Here is a 23,832-nt window from a genome sequence, read left to right on the forward strand (position 1 = left end):
CATTGAGAATTTGGGTTCTCAAATTCATTGAGTTCATATTTCGGCACTGCTTATCCAAAGGTTTTGATGATGACCCTGCCTTAGGCTCCATATCCCTCCTTGATTAGCACACAAACGTCTCCTCTCCTCCCAAAAAGACCATGTGATTCTCCCTGAAGCTTCAATTATCCATTAGATTGTGTTTTTTCTTCATGGGGGAAAGGAGAGATAGAGAAGTAGCAGCATCCTGCTTATCCAGAAACAGGGTTTCCTTTTGAGCACATATCCAGATAGCTCGCTCCTCCTCCCCAGTCCCGTAGACTTTCCTTTCCCATCCACAGACGTAATTTTCTAAGAGCAACTGGTTGGCCTATTCTTCAGTAATGTCTCCGCTAGATCCTGCTAAGTTACCCCTTTATGCACCAGAAATGCACCAGAGAGATCTTTAGTCTTGCAGGAAAGAGTGAATTAGCCCTGCATTCTTGCTTTTCCTCATAACTGGGTTAGAGGTCCTTTCATTCCACTGCAAATCTTACAGAAATACTGTGAAGGCAGTTTTTATGTTGCAACCTGGAGCACACACTTTAAAACCTTGAAATGGAAAAGCAGGGGAACATAATCCAAAGAGTTATTGGGTCCTGCTGAATCAGATTTGGATTCAGGGAGCTGAGGTGCTCACTTACCCGAATGCTTGAGTGAATTAGAAGCGCCTCTCCTTGAAAAGTAGCCCTTCCATAAAGCAAAAAAAAAGATGGGAAACAGGGGTGAAGATGGAGTATGAAAACATGAATTCCCTTGTCTGTCCCCTCAATCTTTAAATGTGTTAGGCTTTGTTTCGATCTACGGATTGGTAAAATTCTTGCTTTTTCTAGTGTGTTTGACCGTACCGAACGGAAGTGCCTACAGAATCTTAAATTATTGCAAGCACAAATCATACCATATTTATAGAAGGCAGTAGGTAAAGGAAAAAATAATATACTGGCATGTATATGCATTACTGAGTGTAGTGGGGTAGTCACCCTGCTCTGGCTGTGAAGGGGTTAAAACAGCCCTGGGAGAGGGCTGCCCTGGGGAGCCAACTCAAAGCAGCCCTGGAGAGGGCTGTGGCTGGAAAAAGGAGTGAAAGCAGCTGAGGGAATAGCTGACCACAGGTGTGGCCAGCTCAGTCAGGACCCAGCTGGCCTTTATAAAAGGGCTGTAAGCCAGGAGTCTCTCTGTAGCTCTGGAGAGAGACGGGTACCTGAGGTAGAGTAGTGCTGGAGAAAGGCAAGAGGAGCTGGGGAGATCCAGCCTGATAACTCCCCAGGCTGAAGGCCTATCAAAAGTATGAGGGCTGTAGAAGGGCAGCCTGGAAATAGGCAGAGGCAGCTGGTCCTAACCCCTTGCCAATGATGAGTGGCTATTACACTGCAGTCTTCCGCAGTGAGCGGGATCTAGATGATGACTGGCCATAGCCACTGAGGCAAGGTGGGTTTAGAGGGTTGGGGGTTCCCGTGGGACGGGAGACCCAGAGTAAGTGGGTTACTGCTGGGGGCAGAACCCTGAGGAAAATGGGCACCGGGGTCCAGGAGCGTCACAGGTCCAGCGGCAGGCAAGACACCGGCCTACAGAGGGCGCTCCAAAGGCTGGAAAGAGCTAATTCCCGAGATGACCAGCAGGAGGCTCCACACTGGTGAGTCATCGCCTCGCTACACTGAGGATGAAGGAACTGCTGCTACATGCTGGCCTCAGAGAGATTTTAAATGCCTCACTGACATACACACAGAAAAATCCACAAAAACAAACCAACCAAAAATCCTTTATTGGCATCACAGATGGGAAAATTCAGAGACAGGAAAAAATTGTGTAACCTGTAACCTTCAGGGGGTTGGACTAGATGACCTTCTGGGGTCCCTTCCAACCCTGATATTCTATGATTTCCAGATCTCTCTAAGTTTGCTGTATTCCGCAATATTCTACAAATTCTATCATTTTTTAAAAGCTAAGACCCAGATTTTTAAAGGTATATAGGTGTTGCAGTACACTGCACTGAAATACCTAACTGATTTAGGAGCATTAATTTCATTTTGTAAAGGCGATTTAGTCATTTAGGAGCCAAAATACTGTTGACAGTGGGATTTTTGGCTCTGAAGTGCCTAAATCCCTTCTGCAAATGAAATTTAGGCTCCTAGATACCTTTAAAAATGTGGGCCTAAGTATACTTTATGACCATATTGCTATCATAGTATAAACTGACGTACTGATGCCTGTTAAGTCAGTTTTGCAAAAAACAAAATAAACAAAAACAAACTTGTCTCTTAACCAACAGCAGCAAAGATGGGCACTTACCCGTACCCTTTCCTCAAGAAATCACAGTCAGGATGTAGACTTTGTAAGATTAAAGTTTTTAAAAAAGTACTTAAACATACAAGCAGTTTTTACCCTCAGTCACTTTTCTCTTGGAAAACACAGAAAATTAAGACACTAAAACCAGAGACTAATGCAACAGGTTTAATTCAGTTAATACTGCCAAACATGAATCTACAGTGGATCCTCAGACACCCGGGTGCCTCATCCCCACCAGGAACAGATTAAAATGCAAATGCGTTTATTGCTCATGTTCCAGTGCTACAGGATATGCTGTACAAACTTTATACTGACAGTGCTATGCCATCATAACCTGAGACACCTGGAAAATAAGATATTCAACTGAAATAGAATTCTAGCTAAGATATGTTGTAGGTAGCCACTTCCTGTTTAGCAGGAAATCTCCATTCACGATTACAAAAGTCTACTTCCCAACGACATGGTACTTCTGGACACATGATTTATACCTCTACCCTTCCATTTGACATTATAAAGGAATTTGGGGCAAATTCCATAAGAGGTTGGGCAGCAGAGAAGTTTTCTGAGTAATTCTTTTGATTTTGCAGCTAGCGGCGATGGCGCAGGTTCAGAATGAATGCTCTGTTTCTCCCTATTTCTCACTATTGAATGACTTTGCATAGGACATGCTAGATTTTCTTCAAGTAGTCCTGAATGCAACGTTAAGGTTGCACAATTAAAGTTAGGGTGTAAAAGAGAAGAAATGCCAGTTTAGATTCTAACAGCGACTTTAACTCACCTGCATTGTTCATGCACAGCATTTTTCATTCTTGTTTTTCTGGTTCAGTGTTGAATATGGTTAAATGTTAAATATTGAAGTTTCTGGCGTAAAATATAAAACAACAGGATGTGCACCATGGCCAAGATAAACCACTGTAACTTATTTTTTTGACTTTTTCTAGCAGATGCTTACTGAGCATCCCCAGAAGTGACCTTTTTTTAAATCACCCCAGTTCCAAGCCAAGCAAAGGCCCTGGTCTATAATGAGAATTATGTCCAAGTTTAAGTTTCAAGCTTTAGCCAGTTGTTCTGTATCCTTGTTATTTTAAAAATAAGTGTAGCCAGAATTTTTTTTAACTTTGGGAAATAGATATTTTTCCATTTTTCCAAACTAAAAAATAGATAGAGATTTTGCCAAAAGTCACTATCAGACAAAGCCCAGTTGCAAAAAATTCCAGCCCAAAGCTGACTGTTTAGGAAAGTTTTGACCATTTTAAATGTATACTGGCAGTTATAATAGAAATCAATAGCAACAATAGAAGGCATGACTAGCCCATAATATTAACAGACTTGATCATAGGAACAAAAAGAAAAAGACTATTACATCCTTACTGTGCATGTGCTCTATCCTATTTACATACCTGTTTTAGTCTTGCAAGTTCTTTCAAAGCCCTGGCCCACTGTTGCTTGTAGTGCAGCTTTGATTTGGTAGCTGATTCCAACTTTCTTTCAAGTTCAACCTGATGGTGATTAAAATCATATCAGCTGAAACACTATACTGGTGGTAACAATCACTGAAAGATTATATACACACAGTGTCCGTTTAAGAAAAGTGCTTATGCAATATAACATACAACATCATCTAAAGCTGTTATGTAATTTAATGTAAATATTATGGCACATGAACATTTTCTTGTTTAAAATATAGCCTTATTTTTATTGTCTAGCAGTCTATACAAAAAGGAACTAGATTAGTCTTAGCCCCAAGACAGCTAATGTAAACTTTTTTAAAGAGCCTCTAAGCGGTGAAAAACGCATTTGTTGTTCTATAAGCAGCTCTAATTGTTAGCATTCCAGTTTAAGGGGCACTGTAAACTCTTAGGGCCAAGTCCTGCCTTTAGAGGTCTAGGCAGCTCTTACTAAAGCAAATATGTGTCTCAGAGGGCAGAATTTGGACCTTTGATTGGGAGAGAGGGAGAAAATCTTCAAAGATGGCCTAGGTTTCATGGTTGTCCTCTATACACAGGCAAATTTGCTCTAGAACGCTGCAAGATATTTTGTTGCTTAACTTACCATTGATAAAGATATAAAACCAACGAAACAAACATTTGAAGATTACATTAGAATGGTAAAACATGGTAAGAGGGAACTACAATTATAGGCAATACTTTCTCAGGCTATATTTAAAATATATGAAGGCAACTAGGCACCAGTGGTCATATATCAAAAATATTTATTTTTACATGCACTAAGCAATCTGTTTTACCTGCATTAAAGCCAGCTTGGCTAATTTTCAGGAATGCACTGTCTCAATGTCTCAAATTAAGAACCAAGTTAATTATTGTGGCCAATACAGAGTTTGGAGTTTTATTAAGTGATAATGGAAAATCTGTCCATGTTTCAATATAAATTCTTCAATTCTCATCTTATCTGACAAGCTGTGATACAAACAGAATGGCTGAGTTTATCATTTCTGAATTGTGGATGATTTCGTAAAACTCTATCATAATTATTGGGTCATGGAAAGCCTACGTATGTGATTCCACCATGGGTTAGCACAGTTGTGTAATCTCTCTGCTAGGCCAGAACCAATCGTGAGTAATGCGCACCCAATCATCTGTTCAACGTAAAACATCTTGGAACAATGGGTTAGCTCTAGCTGAGAGAGATATGTCCTCCTCTTCTCTGAAAAGGGAGATGTCGGTGGTGTTTGAGAGAAATGCAAAGTTGCCTGGAGAACTAAAAGCAGCAGATAAACACCATCAGCAACCCATAAAGGGACTCTGCTGGTGGAACTGGAGAGAAAGCCTTTTTGCACCAGATTAAGATGAGGAAGGCTGGTGCTGGGTCAGCATAGGCAAGGGGGGCGGGGGCGGGGGCAGGGGAGGAGGCCCTTGCCAGTCTGCTTGCCTGACAGAACACAGATGGATCCCCCAAAGACTCCCAAGAGAATAGTGTGCTGGTGAGGGACACGGTGTTTAAAATTTTTTTATTGTTTTGTATGAGCTGTGCTTTATCTGCTAAGTAAAAAGAGCATAAAGACGTAAGATGAGGCAATGGGTGTGTGTGTTGACAGCTTCACAACTTCTGCATGCCCTGACAGAGTTAAACTGTAAGCCAGAAGCTTCACATCTGTTGGGGTGGAGTCCTGGGAGGGGTTGTGTTTAAGTACTAGGAAGTCTGGGGCCAGTGCTGAATGCAAAGGGGCTTGGCGCTTGGACAGCAGCTTCCAACACTCAGAGGGAGGTGACAGACAGAAGGTCTGAACCTTGAGAATGTGCATAAGAACCTCAAGATTGCGGCAGTGCTGCACTGTGTTCAGGCTCCAGGAGCTTGAAACACCCCAGGGATCCATAGCAGTAGAGGTCTGGATTCCCCTCAGAGAAGTCCTAGTGGGTGGCCAGGAAGGAGTGCTCTCTACAATCTGTGATAAGACATGGTTCAAATATAAAATAGTTCAATCTTTTTCCTGACTATTCCTATTCTAGGCATGGAATACAACTCAAAACAAAGAAAATGAAAGGTAAATGTGAAATGCCACTGCTTTAGAATTATGAATCATCTACATTATCACAGAAGTTTATCATGATATACAGAAGTATTAAAGCTTTCAGAGTAGCAGCCGTGTTAGTCTGTATCCGCAAAAAGAACAGGAGTACTTGTGGCACCTTAGAGACTAACACATTTATTAGAGCACAAGCTTTTGTGGGCTACAGCCCACTTCATTGGATGCATAGAATGGAACATATAGTAAGATATATCTATATACACAAACAGAGAAGGTGGAAGTTTCCAGGCAAACTGTAAGAGGCTAATTAATTAAGATGAGCTCTTATCAGCAGAAGAAAAACTTTTGCAGTGATAATCAAGATGGCCCTTAGACAGTTGACAAGAAGGTGTGTGGATACTTAACATAGGGAAATAGATTCAATATGTCTAATGACCCAGCCACTCCCAGTCTCTATTCAAACCCAAGTTAATGGTATCTAGTTTGCATATTAATTCAAGCTCAGCAGTTTCTTGTTGGAGTCTGTTTTTAAGCTTTTCTATTGCAAAATTGCCACCTTAAATCTTTTACTGAGTGGCCAGAGAGGTTGAAATGTTCTCCTACTGGTTTTTGAATGTTCTGATTCCTGATGTCAGATTTGTGTCCATTTATTCTTTTGCGTAGAGACTGTCCGGTTTGGCCAATGTACATGCCCCTCTGCCATGAGTTGATAACAGAATATCTGGGGCTGGATGGTTCAGTGGATTAGCAAGGATATGGTCACTGCTTCTTAGAAACCAGCTCAAGTCAGTAGTAAAATAAAGTAGTCACTACATGACCGCTGTTCAGTGACCCATTTAAAATAAGTTGATGGCTTGAGTTAAAATCTCTGTAAACAAGTGTCCAGATGGGAAATGAACACTCTCACTGGTAGTCAAGCAAGAATGCAAAGAACCAAACACACACAGACTAAACTACCCTCTCACTCCTAGTTCTGGTGCCATTCTATCTAGTGTTGAAACTCATTGAAGGAGTTGAATGGGGTAGTTTTCATTGCTAATACAAATGTGGTTTCTGTTCTGTAAACAAACAAAGGGACTTCTTTCTGGAGCACTCTTTAAAAAGTAATAGTGGAATGTCCATCTTAAACTTACCTTAAAAAAAGCTAGGAAATTCAAAACCCTCAATTCTTTTTCTCCCCAGGTTTTGCTCTTCAGAGTCCCCCAATTCTAACTACAGTGGTAGCCATTAAAACATAAGCATTTTCCAAGTGGTATATAAGTTTCTAGTTTCCCCTGTACTTAGAAGTGGATATAAATGTGTTAATTGTTGTCAAATGTTGACTAATAGTCAAAAACTGTCCAAAAAAGTTATATAAAACTATTCCACAAGATCATTTTCACCTACAAATAGGTTCTAAATATTTATTTAGTGACTGAAGAAATTGTTGGAAGAGAGAAAAAAATGGAGATTAACCCACTTCATCTTGGAAGCAGATTATTCTTTCATCTTCATCAATAATGAAAACATAGTTATGGAAGATCAGTAAAGTCTAAAGGTACCTTTTCTAAAGTGAGTAGATTTATTTCTGATTGTAACCGGATTTCTGGTTTGCTGCATTGCTGTTCCTTGTACTGCTGGAACTCCTTTTCCAAAATCTTATACTTGTTTTCTGCATCATAAAACTACATTAAAAACACCCAGATATAAAATCCATTAGAATACATTAATTTAACAATAAGACACATTCACAGGGGATGGAATGAGCGTCAGAACCTAAATTAGCCTCTGGACCTAACATTTTATTTCAGTCAAGTAACTGATATGAAACAGACACTGAAAGCTTCACATTCATAAATAATGAATTCTTGATTATGGGATATACAGAGAGCATAACAGAAATAATGTTTAAGGAAAGTTTTGGTTACACAGGAAAGAAAGTTCTATTTCCTTCTGATATAAAGACTAACATGTAATATAGCTGTTCACCAAATTTTTCAAGTGAAACTTTGTAATTCTATGGAATTACAACCAACAGTGCAGTTTTATCAAGTTTGTACTCATGGCGGCTTTTTTTTTTTTAAGTCGAATATATTCGTATTGTCTATATGAAGTTTTTACTATTGACTCAACCTCACCAGTATAGCTTGTCCAGGAATGTCTGGAAGAGGAAATAAATAATATTTTGGTTAGCCAAATAATGATTTAAAAGGCTGAAGCAGCAAGACTTCAGTGACAAATGACTGAAATGTTAGGCACCTTTGCCCTCACAATATACTTGCAGAGTTGCAGGAAGACAGGATTTTTGCTGTCTAGATAAAAATGGATAATTTCAAAGATGCTGTTTTAACCAACGTATGACCATATCACGCCATCAAAAGAACTATGCAAGTCATATCTTTAAGTAACTAGCACTTTCAATATACCGGAGTGGCAATGTTAAAAAAAATGCCTGGCAAAAGAGTTTTAATTACCTACTGGGAATAGGAGTACATAAAGTAATGATATAAGTTAGTCAGTCAGTGAACTAAGAAAATTATTCAATTAGATTACTTCAAAAACACAGTTCACTTCATTAATGGAAATGAAGCATTTCTAACTGTCAGATTTTGATTCACTTTTAACATGTAAATATAACTCTCTCCATGGGTTCTCTTTTTAGCTTAGCAGTTTAGGACCAAATATTGGGGAACTTATTCATTTTGGTTAAAAGCATGAAATTGTTGCATTAATACATCTATTTATGTGGGTCCACTTGCTCAACACGTTTTGGTATCCAACATTTAAAATTTTGTTTATTGTTTTGTATAGAAATATTATAAGAAGACAGTAGTGCTTCAAAAAAAAAAAAAAAACCACACACCTACGAGGAGACAGCTAGCTTCCAGTCATTTTCATTTACGTCATTTGATAACAATTCATCATACTTATACTGTAGAAGTTCTTTATAGCAAAGCCCACCTCATGCAATCGGAGTTCAACTATAGATTTTCCCTTCCAGAAATAGGTGTATCCTCCTTTCCCCTCCCTCACCTGTCCTTCATTAGCTCTTCTAGTTTCAGAAAAGCAGCTAATGAATTGAGTCGATGTTAAACCGACTCAATTCACGAGCAATAATGGCTGTATGTCGCTCTGGTCAGTTGCTGTTTGTGTTGTCTATCAGGGTACGTATGTTCCAAGTTCCAAAGTTGAAGAATTTCTTACATTTTCGACCACTGAGGTGGTTATCCTGCTGGATGTGGCTATCCTGCCAGGAAAAACAGAGGCAAGACTATTTTTAGGGTACTTTTTTAACCCCCTCCCCATGTGGGGTGAGCAGAGTGGATCCTAAAAAGGACTGCTCAGTCATGGGTGCAGCTGCTGAGATGTTCGACCTGCTTCAATCCTCGAGCAAGACGACTATCACACCCACCGCCTGTGTGTAGGTCTGTAACTAGGAACTTCTGGATTTCACTGTCCTGTTCCCGTTACCACTCGCCAATCGCCACCAGACTTTTGACATGTGCAATGTTGTTTTTCCCAAAACCCGGAAAATGCCTGTGTGGAACTTCTTTTAAAGGGGGGAAACTGGCGCACAACAGTCACCACACTATCCTTGACACACAGAGGACTTGAAACCAGTGGCATGGGCACCATGATGATTGGAGATCCTCTATTTGCTGCAGCCGACATCCACATTCACAGCCGTTCACTGAATCAGAATCATAGAATACCAGCGTTGGAAGGGACCTCAGGAGGTCATCTAGTCCAATCCCCTGCTCAAAGCAGGACCAATCTCCAATTTTTGCCCCCGATCCCTAAATGGCCCCCTCAAGGATTGAACTCACAACCCTGGCTTTAGCAGGCCAAACTACTAAGCTATCTTTCCCCCCTTCGCCCCCGTTGTAACATTACAGAACAGTTTCACCTCCACTGCACAATTATCCTCTGTCTGTTCTACTATTAAGTCTCTGAGGTACCAAATGGCATCAATGGATGGTTTATGACACTCCGATTGAGACACACCAACAAAGGATGCAGATAAGAATGTAAAGGAAGATTTTTATTCTCAGTTGGCAACCATTTTATCGGAGACTCCTACAGAAGACAAGATCATCCTTCTTGGGGATTTCAATACACGTGTGGGATGAGACTCAGATCTGTGGAAGGGAATAATCGGGAAAGAAGGAGTTGGCAAAAGCAATTCAAATGGAATTCTGCTCCTGACCAAGTGTGCTGAACATGAAATTATTACGAATACTCTCTTCGGTCAAAAAGAAAAGTTCAAAACATCTTGGAGACACCCACGGTCAAAGCACTGGCATCTCCTCGACTATGTTATAGTTTGTGCCCAAGACCATAGTGACGTACTTCCCACAAGAGAAATGACAAGTGCTGATGACTGTTGGACTGATCATTGCCTTATTCGATCCACAATGAAAATTAAGATCGCTCCCAAATGGAGGCTGCAAAAGAAGCAGGTCAGGCACAAGCTGAAGATTCAAGATTTGAAAGACCCTATTAAGTGTGACCACTTCCAAGCAGTCTTAGAAGAAAAGCTCCCATCAGAGTTTCCAGAAGAAATTGAGGAACACTGGAGCCAGTTGAAAGCAGTAATAATCAATGCCTGTGAGGAAACCACAGGCTACCAAACCAGAAATCATCAGAACTGGTTGATGAGAATGATGCTGAAATTGAGCAGCTCATTAATGAGAAGAGAATGGCATTTCGTGCTTATCAGAATGACAAATTGTAATATAAAGAGAGAAGCCCATGCCAACATGAGGGCAGAAGTCCAACTTAAAACCAGAGAACTCAAGAAGAAATGGTGGACTGAGAAAGCGCAAGAACTCCAACATCTCTCACATATCCACAATACATGCGGTTTCTTTTAGTGCCACCAAGACTGTTTATGGGCCTATTTGTCATGGTAGGAATCCTCTTTGCTCTAAGGATGGAACCACACTTCTGAAGGACAACAAAGCCATCAATTCTCACTGGAAAGAACATTTTGAAGATCACCTTAACCATAATTCTATGGTTTCAGATGAAATCCTTGAGCAAATCCCTCAACGACCATTGAGGGATGAGCTCCAAGACCCTCCTAATTTGTATGAGGTACACAATGCCAACAAAGCAGATGAACAACAACAAGTCAGCAGGTCTAGATGGGATCCCTGCTGAAATCTTTGAAGACGGTGGACCAGAGCTAATTCAGCAGCTTTACCTGCTTATCCTTAAAATCTGGAGATACCCAGTGAAATAAGGGATGCCCTGATTGTTACCACGATAATTTCCACAATCCGCTTTATCCCCTTTCTTGAAGAGGGTATCTCCCTCCTAGCCATTGCAGGCAAAGTTCTGGCACGGATCCTTGCAACTCGCCTTCTGCCCCGTCAGAAGAAATTTTACCGGAGTCACAGAGTGGTTTCTGACCATGTCGTGGAACTGTAGATATGATCTTCACAGCACAGCAGCTGCAAGAAAAGTGTTGGGAGCAAAACCAACCACTGTACATGGCTTTTATTGATTTAACTAAAGCCATTGATTCAGTGAATCGCCATGCCCTCTGGATTGGACTCTCTAAGATTGGATGTCCTGATGAAGCAATTTTAGGACACTGATGTATTTATAACATGAAAGTGACCGGAGCAGTACTGGCTCCCAGAGTGAAACTTTCAAAGTACAAAGAGGAGTAAAACAGGGCTGTATCATCATTCCAACCATGTTTGCGGTTTTGATCGCCGTCATTCTTTACCTAGTTGCTGGGAAGTTTACAGCTGGCATTGAAATAATTTACAGAATGGATGGAAAGCTGTTCAGGCTTAGCAGGCTGAAAGCCAAGAGTAAGATCTCCACATCATCTATTGGCAAACTTCAGTATGCTGAGGACAACACAATCTTTGCCCACTCTAAGATCTTCAAACTATCTTGAATGTGTTTTGCCGATGCTTACAGATGTCTTGATCTCACTTTTAATATCAAGACGACTAACGTGCTCTATCAGCCCTCTCCAGATGAGGTACCAGATGCCCCATCTATCAAAATCGATAGAGTGGCACTGGAGAATGTCGATCATTTCCTCAACCTTGGAAGTCATCTTTCATCCAAGGCAGATATTGATGCAGAAACTCAACATCGCCTGAGCTGTGCCAGTGTAGCTTTTTCTCGTTTACAGCACAGGGTTTTTGAAGATCACGACATTCAAACAGACACCAAGCTGCTTGCTTATCAAACCATTATTCTCCCAACTTGGGTCTGAAACTTGGACAACCTATAGACACCACTTGAAAGTCCTTGAGAGGCACCATCAATGCTGCCTTCGTAAGATTCTGAAGATAAAATGGGAAGACAGGTGCATCAATATTAGTGTCCTGGAAGAGGCAAAGACCCACTATCAAGGCAATGATCATCCGTCAGCAATTCCACTGGACTGGTCACGTTGTCCGAATGCCAGACCATTGCCTCCCAAAACAGGTCCTGTTCTCTCAGCTGAAAGAAGGGTACCATAATGTGGGTGGACAACAGAACAACCTAAACAAGTGTAATATTGACACTTGCCCAGGATTGCTTAAAATGGAGTTAAGTCCTACATGATGGTCCCCTGCATTTTGAACTTGCTTGCTGACAAGCTGAAAAGGACAAAAGGCATAGAAGGAAGGAGAGACTGGCTTCTAGTCATGGTCAACAGCCTCCTGCTGAGTCTGAAAACATCTGCCCTCACTGCAATAGAACTTACGGTTCTAGGATTGGCCTTATTATCCACCTGAGGACCCATAATTCCCATGGAAGATCATCATACTCAGTAACGAGTGATCGCCCATTATCATAAGAGTAAGACAGCTAACATACCATCTCTGTTTTTATTCCTACTAATTCCTTTGTAAATATGGCATATATACATTGACCATCCACAAGGCAACTAACTGGCTCGGTTGTGAGGAAATGCCTGTAATGCTAAAAACATTTGCACCAAATGTCTAATTCCTTGCTTGTTTTTGAAGACCTGAGAACCACTTCCAGGAGAAGTGTGGACATCTCTTGTAACCCAACTCAGAATAGATGCCTATGCTGTGCAAACAGTCAACGAGACTCTGCCATGTGTTACAAAACAATATACTTAGGTGTCAAACAGGATTCCGTTATTCAGTAGGTCTCAAATAGAACAGTTCAAAGACGACAACCCAAATATCCATTCTTGAAAATGATTGGGCTCACCTTCATCCACAATACACTGCATGACAGTCATTTAAAATGGCATTTTGAAAGAATTCTTCAAGCATGAAAAATCAAGAATTTGAACAACTATCTTAAATGGGCACATGTATGACGACACAAAGAAAGGCCTTTTAATAGGTCAGAAAAATGAAGCAGCCCACCCTAGTGGATATGAAGATCCTGCATGGGGTTACAGCTGTCCAGATTCAGTTAGCTAGCACTAAACAAAGACACTATGGGCCAGACCTCTCATCTCCTATTCGCTGCAACATTATCATAGAATCACAGAATATCAGGGTTGGAAGGGACCTCAGGAGGTCATCTAGTCCAACCCTGTGCTCAAAGCAGGACCAATCCCCAATTTTTGCCCCCTGATCCCAAATGGCCCCCTCAAGGATTGAACTCACAACCCTGGGTTTAGCAGGCCAATGCTCCAACCACTGAGCTATCCTATTAGGCAAAGAAAAGGCAAAAGCTTTCTTAGTTTTTCATGCTTTAGGTTACATTTATTAGAAGAGCCATAAAAATATCTGGGAAGCACAGAAGGTCTACCCTGAATGTAGCGAAGCATTTCTTGGGGTGTCATTCTTTAATTACTAAAATCAGTGATACTTATCTGAAGGAAACTGAGTAGCATGTTCCTTTATACCAACACTAGGCCACTGGCAGTGTCACTGGGGCAAGACAGCACTTGGTCCTCAAGCAATCAATGCATCCAGGCAAATTTGCACCAGCACAACTTGAAAGCAATGCACTAGGTTGAGCAAATTTGGGGACACACTGCTGTAACAAAACCAGAATTTCAAGATCCAGCAAGTGGGGTGGAAGAGGAATCCAGCTGGTGTAAACGTGCGTGAGTGCCAGCAGGATGCAATAAGCTTGTCCACTGTGAATTTCAGGGGGACTGATAGGTATGATGTATGTGGTATAAGGACAATGGCAGGTGGTCAGCACTATGCTACTCTGCTGAGGAAAAAATACACGGGACATTCAGAGTGGCAACTAATATTTTACTAATTATTGTGTCTTCTGGTTCATCACGGTGGCAGGGCAGGGGTAAAACCCCTTGAATACCCTGCTAAAATGCTGGCTAAGCCCTGCTTTCCGGCAGAGGGGCCAGACACAGTGGCTCAAAGCAGTCAGCAGGGAGCCCAGCTGCGGGCCCTGATGAGTGCTGGCTCACTGCAATAGGCTGAGCTAAGCAGCAACGGCTAGGCTGAAGACTGGGAGGGCTATAAAAGTCCTGAATAAAACTCAGTTGGGAGGCTAGCCTGGGAGGGGACAGGAGGCTACAGCTCTGCCTCCTCACCACAGAAAGGGAGCCTCACGGGCCAGGAGACCCTGGAACGGATTAGAAAGGGGATAACTGTTGAGGGATAAAAAGAAAAGGAGTACTTGTGGCACCTTAGAGACTAACCAATTTATTTGAGCATGAGCTTTCGTGAGCTACAGCTCACTTCATCAGATGTATACCGTGGAAACTGCAGCAGACTTTATATACACACAGAGAATATGAAACAATACCTCCTCCCACCCCACTGTCCTGCTGGTAATAGCTTATCTAAAGTGATCAACAGGTGGGCCATTTCCAGCACAAATCCAGGTTTTCTCACCCTCCACCCCCCCACACAAATTCACTCTCCTGCTGGTGCTAGCCCATCCAAAGTGACAACTCTTTACATAATCAAGTCGGGCTATTTCCTGCATAGATCCAGGTTCTCTCACATCCCCCCCACCCCCATGCACACACAAACTCACTCTCCTGCTGGTAATAGCTCATCTAAACTGACCATTCTCCAAGTTTAAATCCAAGTTAAACCAGAACATCTGGGGGGGGGGGGGGGGGGGTAGGAAAAAACAAGAGGAAACAGGCTACCTTGCATAATGACTTAGCCACTCCCAGTCTCTATTTAAGCCTAAATTAATAGTATCCAATTTGCAAATGAATTCCAATTCAGCAGTTTCTCGCTGGAGTCTGGATTTGAAGTTTTTTTGTTTTAAGATAGCGACCTTCATGTCTGTGATTGCGTGACCAGAGAGATTGAAGTGTTCTCCGACTGGTTTATGAATGTTATAATTCTTGACATCTGATTTGTGTCCATTTATTCTTTTACGTAGAGACTGTCCAGTTTGACCAATGTACATGGCAGAGGGGCATTGCTGGCACATGATGGCATATATCACATTGGTGGATGTGCAGGTGAACGAGCCTCTGATAGTGTGGCTGATGTTATTAGGCCCTGTGATGGTGTCCCCTGAATAGATATGGGGGCACAATTGGCAACGGGCTTTGTTGCAAGGATAAGTTCCTGGGTTAGTGGTTCTGTTGTGTGGTATGTGGTTGTTGGTGAGTATTTGCTTCAGGTTGCGGGGCTGTCTGTAGGCAAGGACTGGCCTGTCTCCCAAGACTTGTGAGAGTGTTGGGTCATCCTTTAGGATAGGTTGTAGATCCTTAATAATGCGTTGGAGGGGTTTTAGTTGGGGGCTGAAGGTGACCGCTAGTGGCGTTCTGTTATTTTCTTTGTTAGGCCTGTCCTGTAGTAGGTAACTTCTGGGAACTCTTCTGGCTCTATCAATCTGTTTCTTTACTTCTGCAGGTGGGTATTGTAGTTGTAAGAAAGCTTGACAGAGATCTTGTAGGTGTTTGTCTCTGTCTGAGGGGTTGGAGCAAATGCGGTTGTATCGCAGAGCTTGGCTGTAGACGATGGATCGTGTGGTGTGGTCAGGGTGAAAGCTGGAGGCATGCAGGTAGGAATAGCGGTCAGTAGGTTTCCGGTATAAGGTGGTGTTTATGTGGCCATTGTTTATTAGCACTGTAGTGTCCAGGAAGTGGATCTCTTGTGTGGACTGGACCAGGCTGAGGTTGGTGGTGGGATGGAAATTGTTGAAATCATGGTGGAATTCCTCAAGGGCTTCTTTTCCATGGGTCCAGATGATGAAGATGTCATCAATATAGCGCAAGTAGAGTAGGGGCTTTAGGGGACGAGAGCTGAGGAAGCGTTGTTCTAAATCAGCCATAAAAATGTTGGCATACTGTGGGGCCATGCGGGTACCCATAGCAGTGCCGCTGATCTGAAGGTATACATTGTCCCCAAATGTGAAATAGTTATGGGTAAGGAAAAAGTCACAAAGTTCAGCCACCAGGTTAGCCGTGACATTATCGGGGATAGTGTTCTTGACGGCTTGTAGTCCATCTTTGTGTGGAATGTTGGTGTAGAGGGCTTCTACATCCATAGTAGCCAGGATGGTGTTATCAGGAAGATCACCGATGGATTGAAGTTTCCTCAGGAAGTCAGTGGTGTCTCGAAGGTAGCTGGGAGTGCTGGTAGCGTAGGGCCTGAGGAGGGAGTCTACATAGCCAGACAATCCTGCTGTCAGGGTGCCAATGCCTGAGATGATGGGGCGCCCAGGATTTCCAGGTTTATGGATCTTGGGTAGTAGATAGAATATCCCAGGTCGGGGTTCCAGGGGTGTGTCTGTGCGGATTTGATCTTGTGCTTTTTCAGGAAGTTTCTTGAGCAAATGCTGTAGTTGCTTTTGGTAACTCTCAGTGGGATCAGAGGGTAATGGCTTGTAGAAACTCGTGTTGGAGAGCTGCCGAGCAGCCTCTTGTTCATATTCCGACCTATTCATGATGACAACAGCACCTCCTTTGTCAGCCTTTTTGATTATGATGTCAGAGTTGTTTCTGAGGCTGTGGATGGCATTGCGTTCCGCATGGCTGATGCCCCATAACCTCAGCCATGCGGAACGCAATGCCATCCACAGCCTCAGAAACAACTCTGACATCATAATCAAAAAGGCTGACAAAGGAGGTGCTGTTGTCATCATGAATAGGTCGGAATATGAACAAGAGGCTGCTCGGCAGCTCTCCAACACGAGTTTCTACAAGCCATTACCCTCTGATCCCACTGAGAGTTACCAAAAGCAACTACAGCATTTGCTCAAGAAACTTCCTGAAAAAGCACAAGATCAAATCCGCACAGACACACCCCTGGAACCCCGACCTGGGATATTCTATCTACTACCCAAGATCCATAAACCTGGAAATCCTGGGCGCCCCATCATCTCAGGCATTGGCACCCTGACAGCAGGATTGTCTGGCTATGTAGACTCCCTCCTCAGGCCCTACGCTACCAGCACTCCCAGCTACCTTCGAGACACCACTGACTTCCTGAGGAAACTTCAATCCATCGGTGATCTTCCTGATAACACCATCCTGGCTACTATGGATGTAGAACCTACACCAACATTCCACACAAAGATGGACTACAAGCCGTCAAGAACACTATCCCCGATAATGTCACGGCTAACCTGGTGGCTGAACTTTGTGACTTTTTCCTTACCCATAACTATTTCACATTTGGGGACAATGTATACCTTCAGATCAGCGGCACTGCTATGGGTACCCGCATGGCCCCACAGTATGCCAACATTTTTATGGCTGATTTAGAACAACGCTTCCTCAGCTCTCGTCCCCTAAAGCCCCTACTCTACTTGCGCTATATTGATGACATCTTCATCATCTGGACCCATGGAAAAGAAGCCCTTGAGGAATTCCACCATGATTTCAACAATTTCCATCCCACCACCAACCTCAGCCTGGTCCAGTCCACACAAGAGATCCACTTCCTGGACACTACAGTGCTAATAAACAATGGCCACATAAACACCACCTTATACCGGAAACCTACTGACCGCTATTCCTACCTGCATGCCTCCAGCTTTCACCCTGACCACACCACACGATCCATCGTCTACAGCCAAGCTCTGCGATACAACCGCATTTGCTCCAACCCCTCAGACAGAGACAAACACCTACAAGATCTCTGTCAAGCTTTCTTACAACTACAATACCCACCTGCAGAAGTAAAGAAACAGATTGATAGAGCCAGAAGAGTTCCCAGAAGTTACCTACTACAGGACAGGCCTAACAAAGAAAATAACAGAACGCCACTAGCGGTCACCTTCAGCCCCCAACTAAAACCCCTCCAACGCATTATTAAGGATCTACAACCTATCCTAAAGGATGACCCAACACTCTCACAAGTCTTGGGAGACAGGCCAGTCCTTGCCTACAGACAGCCCCGCAACCTGAAGCAAATACTCACCAACAACCACATACCACACAACAGAACCACTAACCCAGGAACTTATCCTTGCAACAAAGCCCGTTGCCAATTGTGCCCCCATATCTATTCAGGGGACACCATCACAGGGCCTAATAACATCAGCCACACTATCAGAGGCTCGTTCACCTGCACATCCACCAATGTGATATATGCCATCATGTGCCAGCAATGCCCCTCTGCCATGTACATTGGTCAAACTGGACAGTCTCTACGTAAAAGAATAAATGGACACAAATCAGATGTCAAGAATTATAACATTCATAAACCAGTCGGAGAACACTTCAATCTCTCTGGTCACGCAATCACAGACATGAAGGTCGCTATCTTAAAACAAAAAAACTTCAAATCCAGACTCCAGCGAGAAACTGCTGAATTGGAATTCATTTGCAAATTGGATACTATTAATTTAGGCTTAAATAGAGACTGGGAGTGGCTAAGTCATTATGCAAGGTAGCCTGTTTCCTCTTGTTTTTTCCTACCCCCCCCCCAGATGTTCTGGTTTAACTTGGATTTAAACTTGGAGAATGGTCAGTTTAGATGAGCTATTACCAGCAGGAGAGTGAGTTTGTGTGTGCATGGGGGTGGGGGGGATGTGAGAGAACCTGGATCTATGCAGGAAATAGCCCGACTTGATTATGTAAAGAGTTGTCACTTTGGATGGGCTAGCACCAGCAGGAGAGTGAATTTGTGTGGGGGGGTGGAGGGTGAGAAAACCTGGATTTGTGCTGGAAATGGCCCACCTGTTGATCACTTTAGATAAGCTATTACCAGCAGGACAGTGGGGTGGGAGGAGGTATTGTTTCATATTCTCTGTGTGTATATAAAGTCTGCTGCAGTTTCCACGGTATACATCTGATGAAGTGAGCTGTAGCTCACGAAAGCTCATGCTCAAATAAATTGGTTAGTCTCTAAGGTGCCACAAGTATTCCTTTTCTTTTTGTGAATACAGACTAACACGGCTGTTCCTCTGAAACCTGTTGAGGGATAAAGGGGACTACACTGTGGCACTGCAAATAAAAGCACAAGGGTGAAACATCTGAAGGCGGCGTTATTTTGCCAGCCTAAGCACAGGGGAGAGAAGGAGGAAACCTGTGCAGACCCTGTGACACTCATATTTACTAATATTAATGAATTTTAGGGCTAAATTTAAGGATCATCAGATCTTAGCTTTGTACACTAACGGACAGATTCAGATGTGGTATCAGTGGAGTTGAACTTGCTCATATCATGTCTGAATATGGCCCTCAGTGTCCCAAACTATGGCTTGATTTGGCCTCTGATTGTGAACTAATATATTAACTTAGGATATGAACAGAGGTGTGGCATGACCAGGTCCCATAACTGTACAAAAGTATTTCATGCTCTGAATATTGCAAAAATAGTTTAAATAGTCTAAATAAAAATAGTTAATATGATTTATGGGAAAATTGAAACGTATGCTCATGAGATAGATCCATAATTTAAAATGCTGGCTGAATGCAACAGAACAAGTTTTGAATGTGGGCTTAATTTTTAAATGATCAAATATGAATGCAACAGATGTCATACCTGTAATCAAAAGTCAATGATTTGACTCAACAGCTGGGCTATTTCTAGGTTGTCAACATCTCTTCAACACCACAATGGAAAATTTACATTAAATCTTGATACAGTGGATACTACTTTTCACATTAATTTCATATGAAAAAAATCTTAAAACCAAGATAATGTAAATGAAAATTAAAGACATACTGAAAAGGACAAAATTGTAAAAAATCCAGCTGTTTCTTATACAAAGGATTCCTCTAGCAAGATACAGAGAGATCTCTTCATTAGTTAGTGCTACTGTGGGATTACCAATGCATAACTCTAATGTTAAGAAATGAAAAACACTAAAGAAAAAAAAAACATTCAAATGAGCTAAACACACTGAAAAATATTTAAGCAATATTCTGCAGTGTATTTCCAGTGACAATAATTAAGAGAGAGCTGTAAAATGGCTAAACATGAACTGTTAGGAATAATGCTACTAAAATTAAAAAGAAAACATGCTTTATTTTTCTGTTACCAACATCCTTTAGAACAGTCAACAAGTTTGCTACCCTATTCACATGATAGAAAGATAATTATGCTGAGTGAAAAGAATAATGTATTCTCAAAATTTTATTTTCCATTTTCAAATATTTAACACTGAAGTAGCATTGCTTTACAATTGGGCTGTAAAATGAAGTGAACAGTCAAGATAGTTAGAGATGTCATTAATAAATTCTAATTGCTTCAGCAAAATTTTGGAAATATACACTACACTTCAGCAGCATCACTCCCAAATACAATACACCTTCATAATTTCAATTTGGTTTTCAGCCTCAAAAAGCACATAATGCTAAAACACCTAAATGATAAAACAAAGGCCCTGCTCCTGCAATAAGCTTCTTATAGGTGGACCTCTATGCTTGAGTCAAGCTCATTGAATGATTGGGACCAAAGTGTTGACTTCCAAGTTGCCAGAACGTGCTTGTGTCTAAATACACAACTTTTTAATGTTATTTGTATATTTATTTCCATTCAACACAGCAGGAAGGAAGGTAATTTAATTTCTTTACTTACATGCTGTTGCAGGCGGACCTTGTCCTCTTCCAGCTGTTTGATCTTTGACCTCTCCAGTTCAACTTGATGTGCACATTCTTCTTTGACTCGCCGCAGAGAATCCTGCAGTTCTTGAAAGTTTCGTTCGTGCTGTGCTTGCAACTCCCTCTTTACTCTTTGGAGCTTAAAATTAAAACATCTTTGAATGCAGTAATAGATAGGTTTATGATCTTTAGTTGGAAGTCTTCATTACAACCGTTAGTACTAGTTTTAATAAATTCTCATTACATTTGGATCCACTCTTTATGGCTCATATCTATGAAGTATTACTTTCACTTCCTTGATTTCTATATTTCCAATATGGACTTTCGTCATCCACCACTTTAAATAATGACTTTCACATTACTACATACTGGCCACAGATCTAACTCTTCTCTAATTCACCTGCCTGTTATGGACCAGAGATATCAACATCTTACTGTCCAAGCATAGTCCACAGATAATGCACTTCCTCAATCCATCATAAGCTGAAGAACTGAGTTTATCCCATCTAACCTATTATGGTGGAGCAATAACAGTGAGATGAGATTTAAGGTGGAATCGAAATGTTTAGTTCAACAGGTCTCAATCTTCACATCCAGAACTAAACATGGAATATGATCTTTCTTGGATACTTGAATTTTCCAAAAAGGTATGAAGAGCAGTATCAGAGTATCAGGGGTGGAAGCGACCTCAGGAGGTCATCTAGTCCAACCCCCTGCTCAAAGTAGGGTCAATCCCCAATTTTTGCCTTAGATACCTAAATGGCCCCCTCAAGAACTGAACTCCCAACCCTGGGTTTAGCAGGCCAATGCTCAAATCACTTAGCTATCCCTCCCCCCAAGTTGCTACAGGCGGAATAAAACTCTCTCAAAAAACCTCTTTCTGAAATTATGTATGTGCTAAAGACTTTTTTTAAAAAACCATGTTGCATAGATACTGTTGAACACAACAGCTTCATAGGTTTCAGAGTAGCAGCCGTGTTAATCTGTATCCGCAAAAAAAACAGGAGTACTTGTGGCACCTTAGAGACTAACACATTTATTAGAGCATAAGCTTTCGGGGGCTACAGCTCACTTCATCGGATGCATAGAATGGAACATATAGTAAGAAGATTTTGAGTGTGTATACACACGCACACACAAAAAGAGAGAGAGAGAAGGTGGAAGTTGCCATACAAACTGTAAGAGGCTAATTAATTAAGATGAGTTACTATCAGCAGGAGAAAAAAAACTTTTGTAGTGATAATCAAGATGGCCCGGTTAGACAGTTGACAAGAAGGTGCGAGGATACTTAACATAGGGAAATAGATTCAATATGTCTAATGACCCAGCCACTCCCAGTCTCTTCAAACCCAAGTTAATTGTATCTAGTTTGTATATTAATTCAAGCTCAGCAGTTTCTCGTTGGAGTCTGTTTTTGAAGCTTTTCTGTTGCAAAATTGCCACCGTTAAATCTTGTACTGAGTGACCAGAGAGGTTGAAATGTTCTCCTACCGGTTTTTGAATGTTCTGATTCCTGATGTCAGATTTGTGTCCATTTATTCTTTTGTGTAGAGACTGTCCGGTTTGGCCAATGTACATGGCAGAGGGGCACTGCTGGCACATGATGGCATATACAACATTGGTAAGTGTGCAGGTGAATGAGCCCCTGATGGCGTGGCTAATGTGATTAGGTCCTATGATGGTGTCACTTGAATAAATATGTGGACAGAGTTGGCAACCGGCTTTGTTTGCTCCTGGGTTAGTGTTCTTGTTGCGTGGTGTGTGGTTGCTGGAGAGTGTTTGCTTCAGGTTGGGGGGCTGTCCGTAAGCGAGGACTGGTCTGTCTCCCAAGATCTGTGAGAGTGAGGGATCATTTTTCAGGATAGGCTGTAAATCTTTGATGCGCTGGTTTTAGTTGGGGGCTGAAGGGGACAGCTAGTGGTGTTCTGTTATTTTCTTTGTTGGGCCTGTCCTGTAGTAGGGGACTTCTGGGTATTCTTCTAGCTCTGTCAATCTGTTTCTTCACTTCAGCAGGTGGGTATTGTAGTTTTAAGAATGCGTGATATAGATCTTGGAGGTGTTTGTCTCTATCTCAAGGATTGGCACAAATGCGGTTATATCTTAGAGCTTGGGTGTGGACAATGGATCGTGTGATGTGTCCTGGATGGAAGCTGGAGGCATGTAGGTAAGTATAGCGGTCAGAAGGTTTCTGGTATAAGGTGGTGTTTATGTGACCATCGCTTATTAGCACAGTAGTGTCCAGGAAATGGACCGCTTGTGTGGACTGGTCTAGACTGAGGTTGATGGTGGGATGGAAATTGTTGAAATCATGCTGGAATTCCACAAGGGCTTCTTTTCCATGGGTCCAGATGATGAAGATGTCATCAATGTAGTGCAAGTAGAGTAGGGGTGTTAGGGGACGAGAGCTAAGGCAGTGTTGTTCTAAGTCAGCCATAAAAATGTTGGCATACTGTGGGGCCATGCGGGTACCCATAGCAGTGCCGCTGGTTTGAAGGTATATATTGTCCCCAAATGTGAAATAGTTATGGGTGAGGACAAAGTCACAAAGGTCAGCCGCCACGTTTGCTATGACATTATCGGGGATACTGTTCCTGATAGCTTGTAGTCCATCTTTGTGTGAAACGTTGGTGTAGAGGGCTTCTACATCCATAGTGGCCAGGATGATGTTTTCAGGAAGATCACCAATAGATTGTAGTTTCCTCAGGAAGTCAGTGGTGTCTCAAAGATAGCTGGGAGTGCTGGTAGCGTAGGGCCTGAGGAGAGAGTCCACATAGCCAGACAATCCTGCTGTTAGGGTGCCAATGTCTGAGATGATGGGGCGTGCAGGATTTCCAGGTTTATGGATTTTGGGTAGCAAACAGAATACCCCTGGTCAGGGTTCTAGGCATGTGTCTGCACAGATCTGTTCCTGTGCTTTTTCAGGGAGTTTCTTGAGCAGATGGTGTAATTTCTTTTGGTAATCCTCAGTGGGATCAGAAGATAATGGCCTGAGCTAAAAATATTTGTAATTCAAAATTAATAAAAATACCTTCCTCAAGACTGAAATGACCATGGCCAAACTGTAGTCACTGGGTATTTGAATGAAAGCAGAAGGAAATTTGTCAGATATATGACTATTTACACA

The 23,832-nt window shown here is 42.1% G+C and overlaps 1 protein-coding gene across 5 annotated transcripts in view; it reads right to left on the bottom strand.

Moving 5' to 3' along the window:
• CEP120 (centrosomal protein 120) overlaps positions 1-23,832 on the bottom strand; it is a 78,145-nt gene that overhangs the window by 12,911 nt on the left and 41,402 nt on the right. For 2 of the 5 annotated variants that reach the window (XM_048849380.2, XM_048849379.2), the window contains exons 16-18: positions 20,686-20,847; positions 7,333-7,455; positions 3,705-3,803 (exon numbers count right to left, since the gene is read on the bottom strand). In XM_048849380.2, the coding sequence (XP_048705337.1) occupies positions 3,705-3,803; positions 7,333-7,455; positions 20,686-20,847 (384 nt within the window). Of the gene's footprint in view, positions 1-3,082; positions 3,166-3,704; positions 3,804-7,332; positions 7,456-20,685; positions 20,848-23,832 lie in introns of all 5 variants that reach the window. The other 3 variants (XM_048849383.2, XM_048849382.2, XM_048849381.2) reach the window with 3 other exon arrangements.

Source organism: Caretta caretta, chromosome 5 (assembly GCF_965140235.1).
Source record: "Caretta caretta isolate rCarCar2 chromosome 5, rCarCar1.hap1, whole genome shotgun sequence".
NCBI classification, from domain to species: Eukaryota; Metazoa; Chordata; order Testudines; family Cheloniidae; genus Caretta; species Caretta caretta.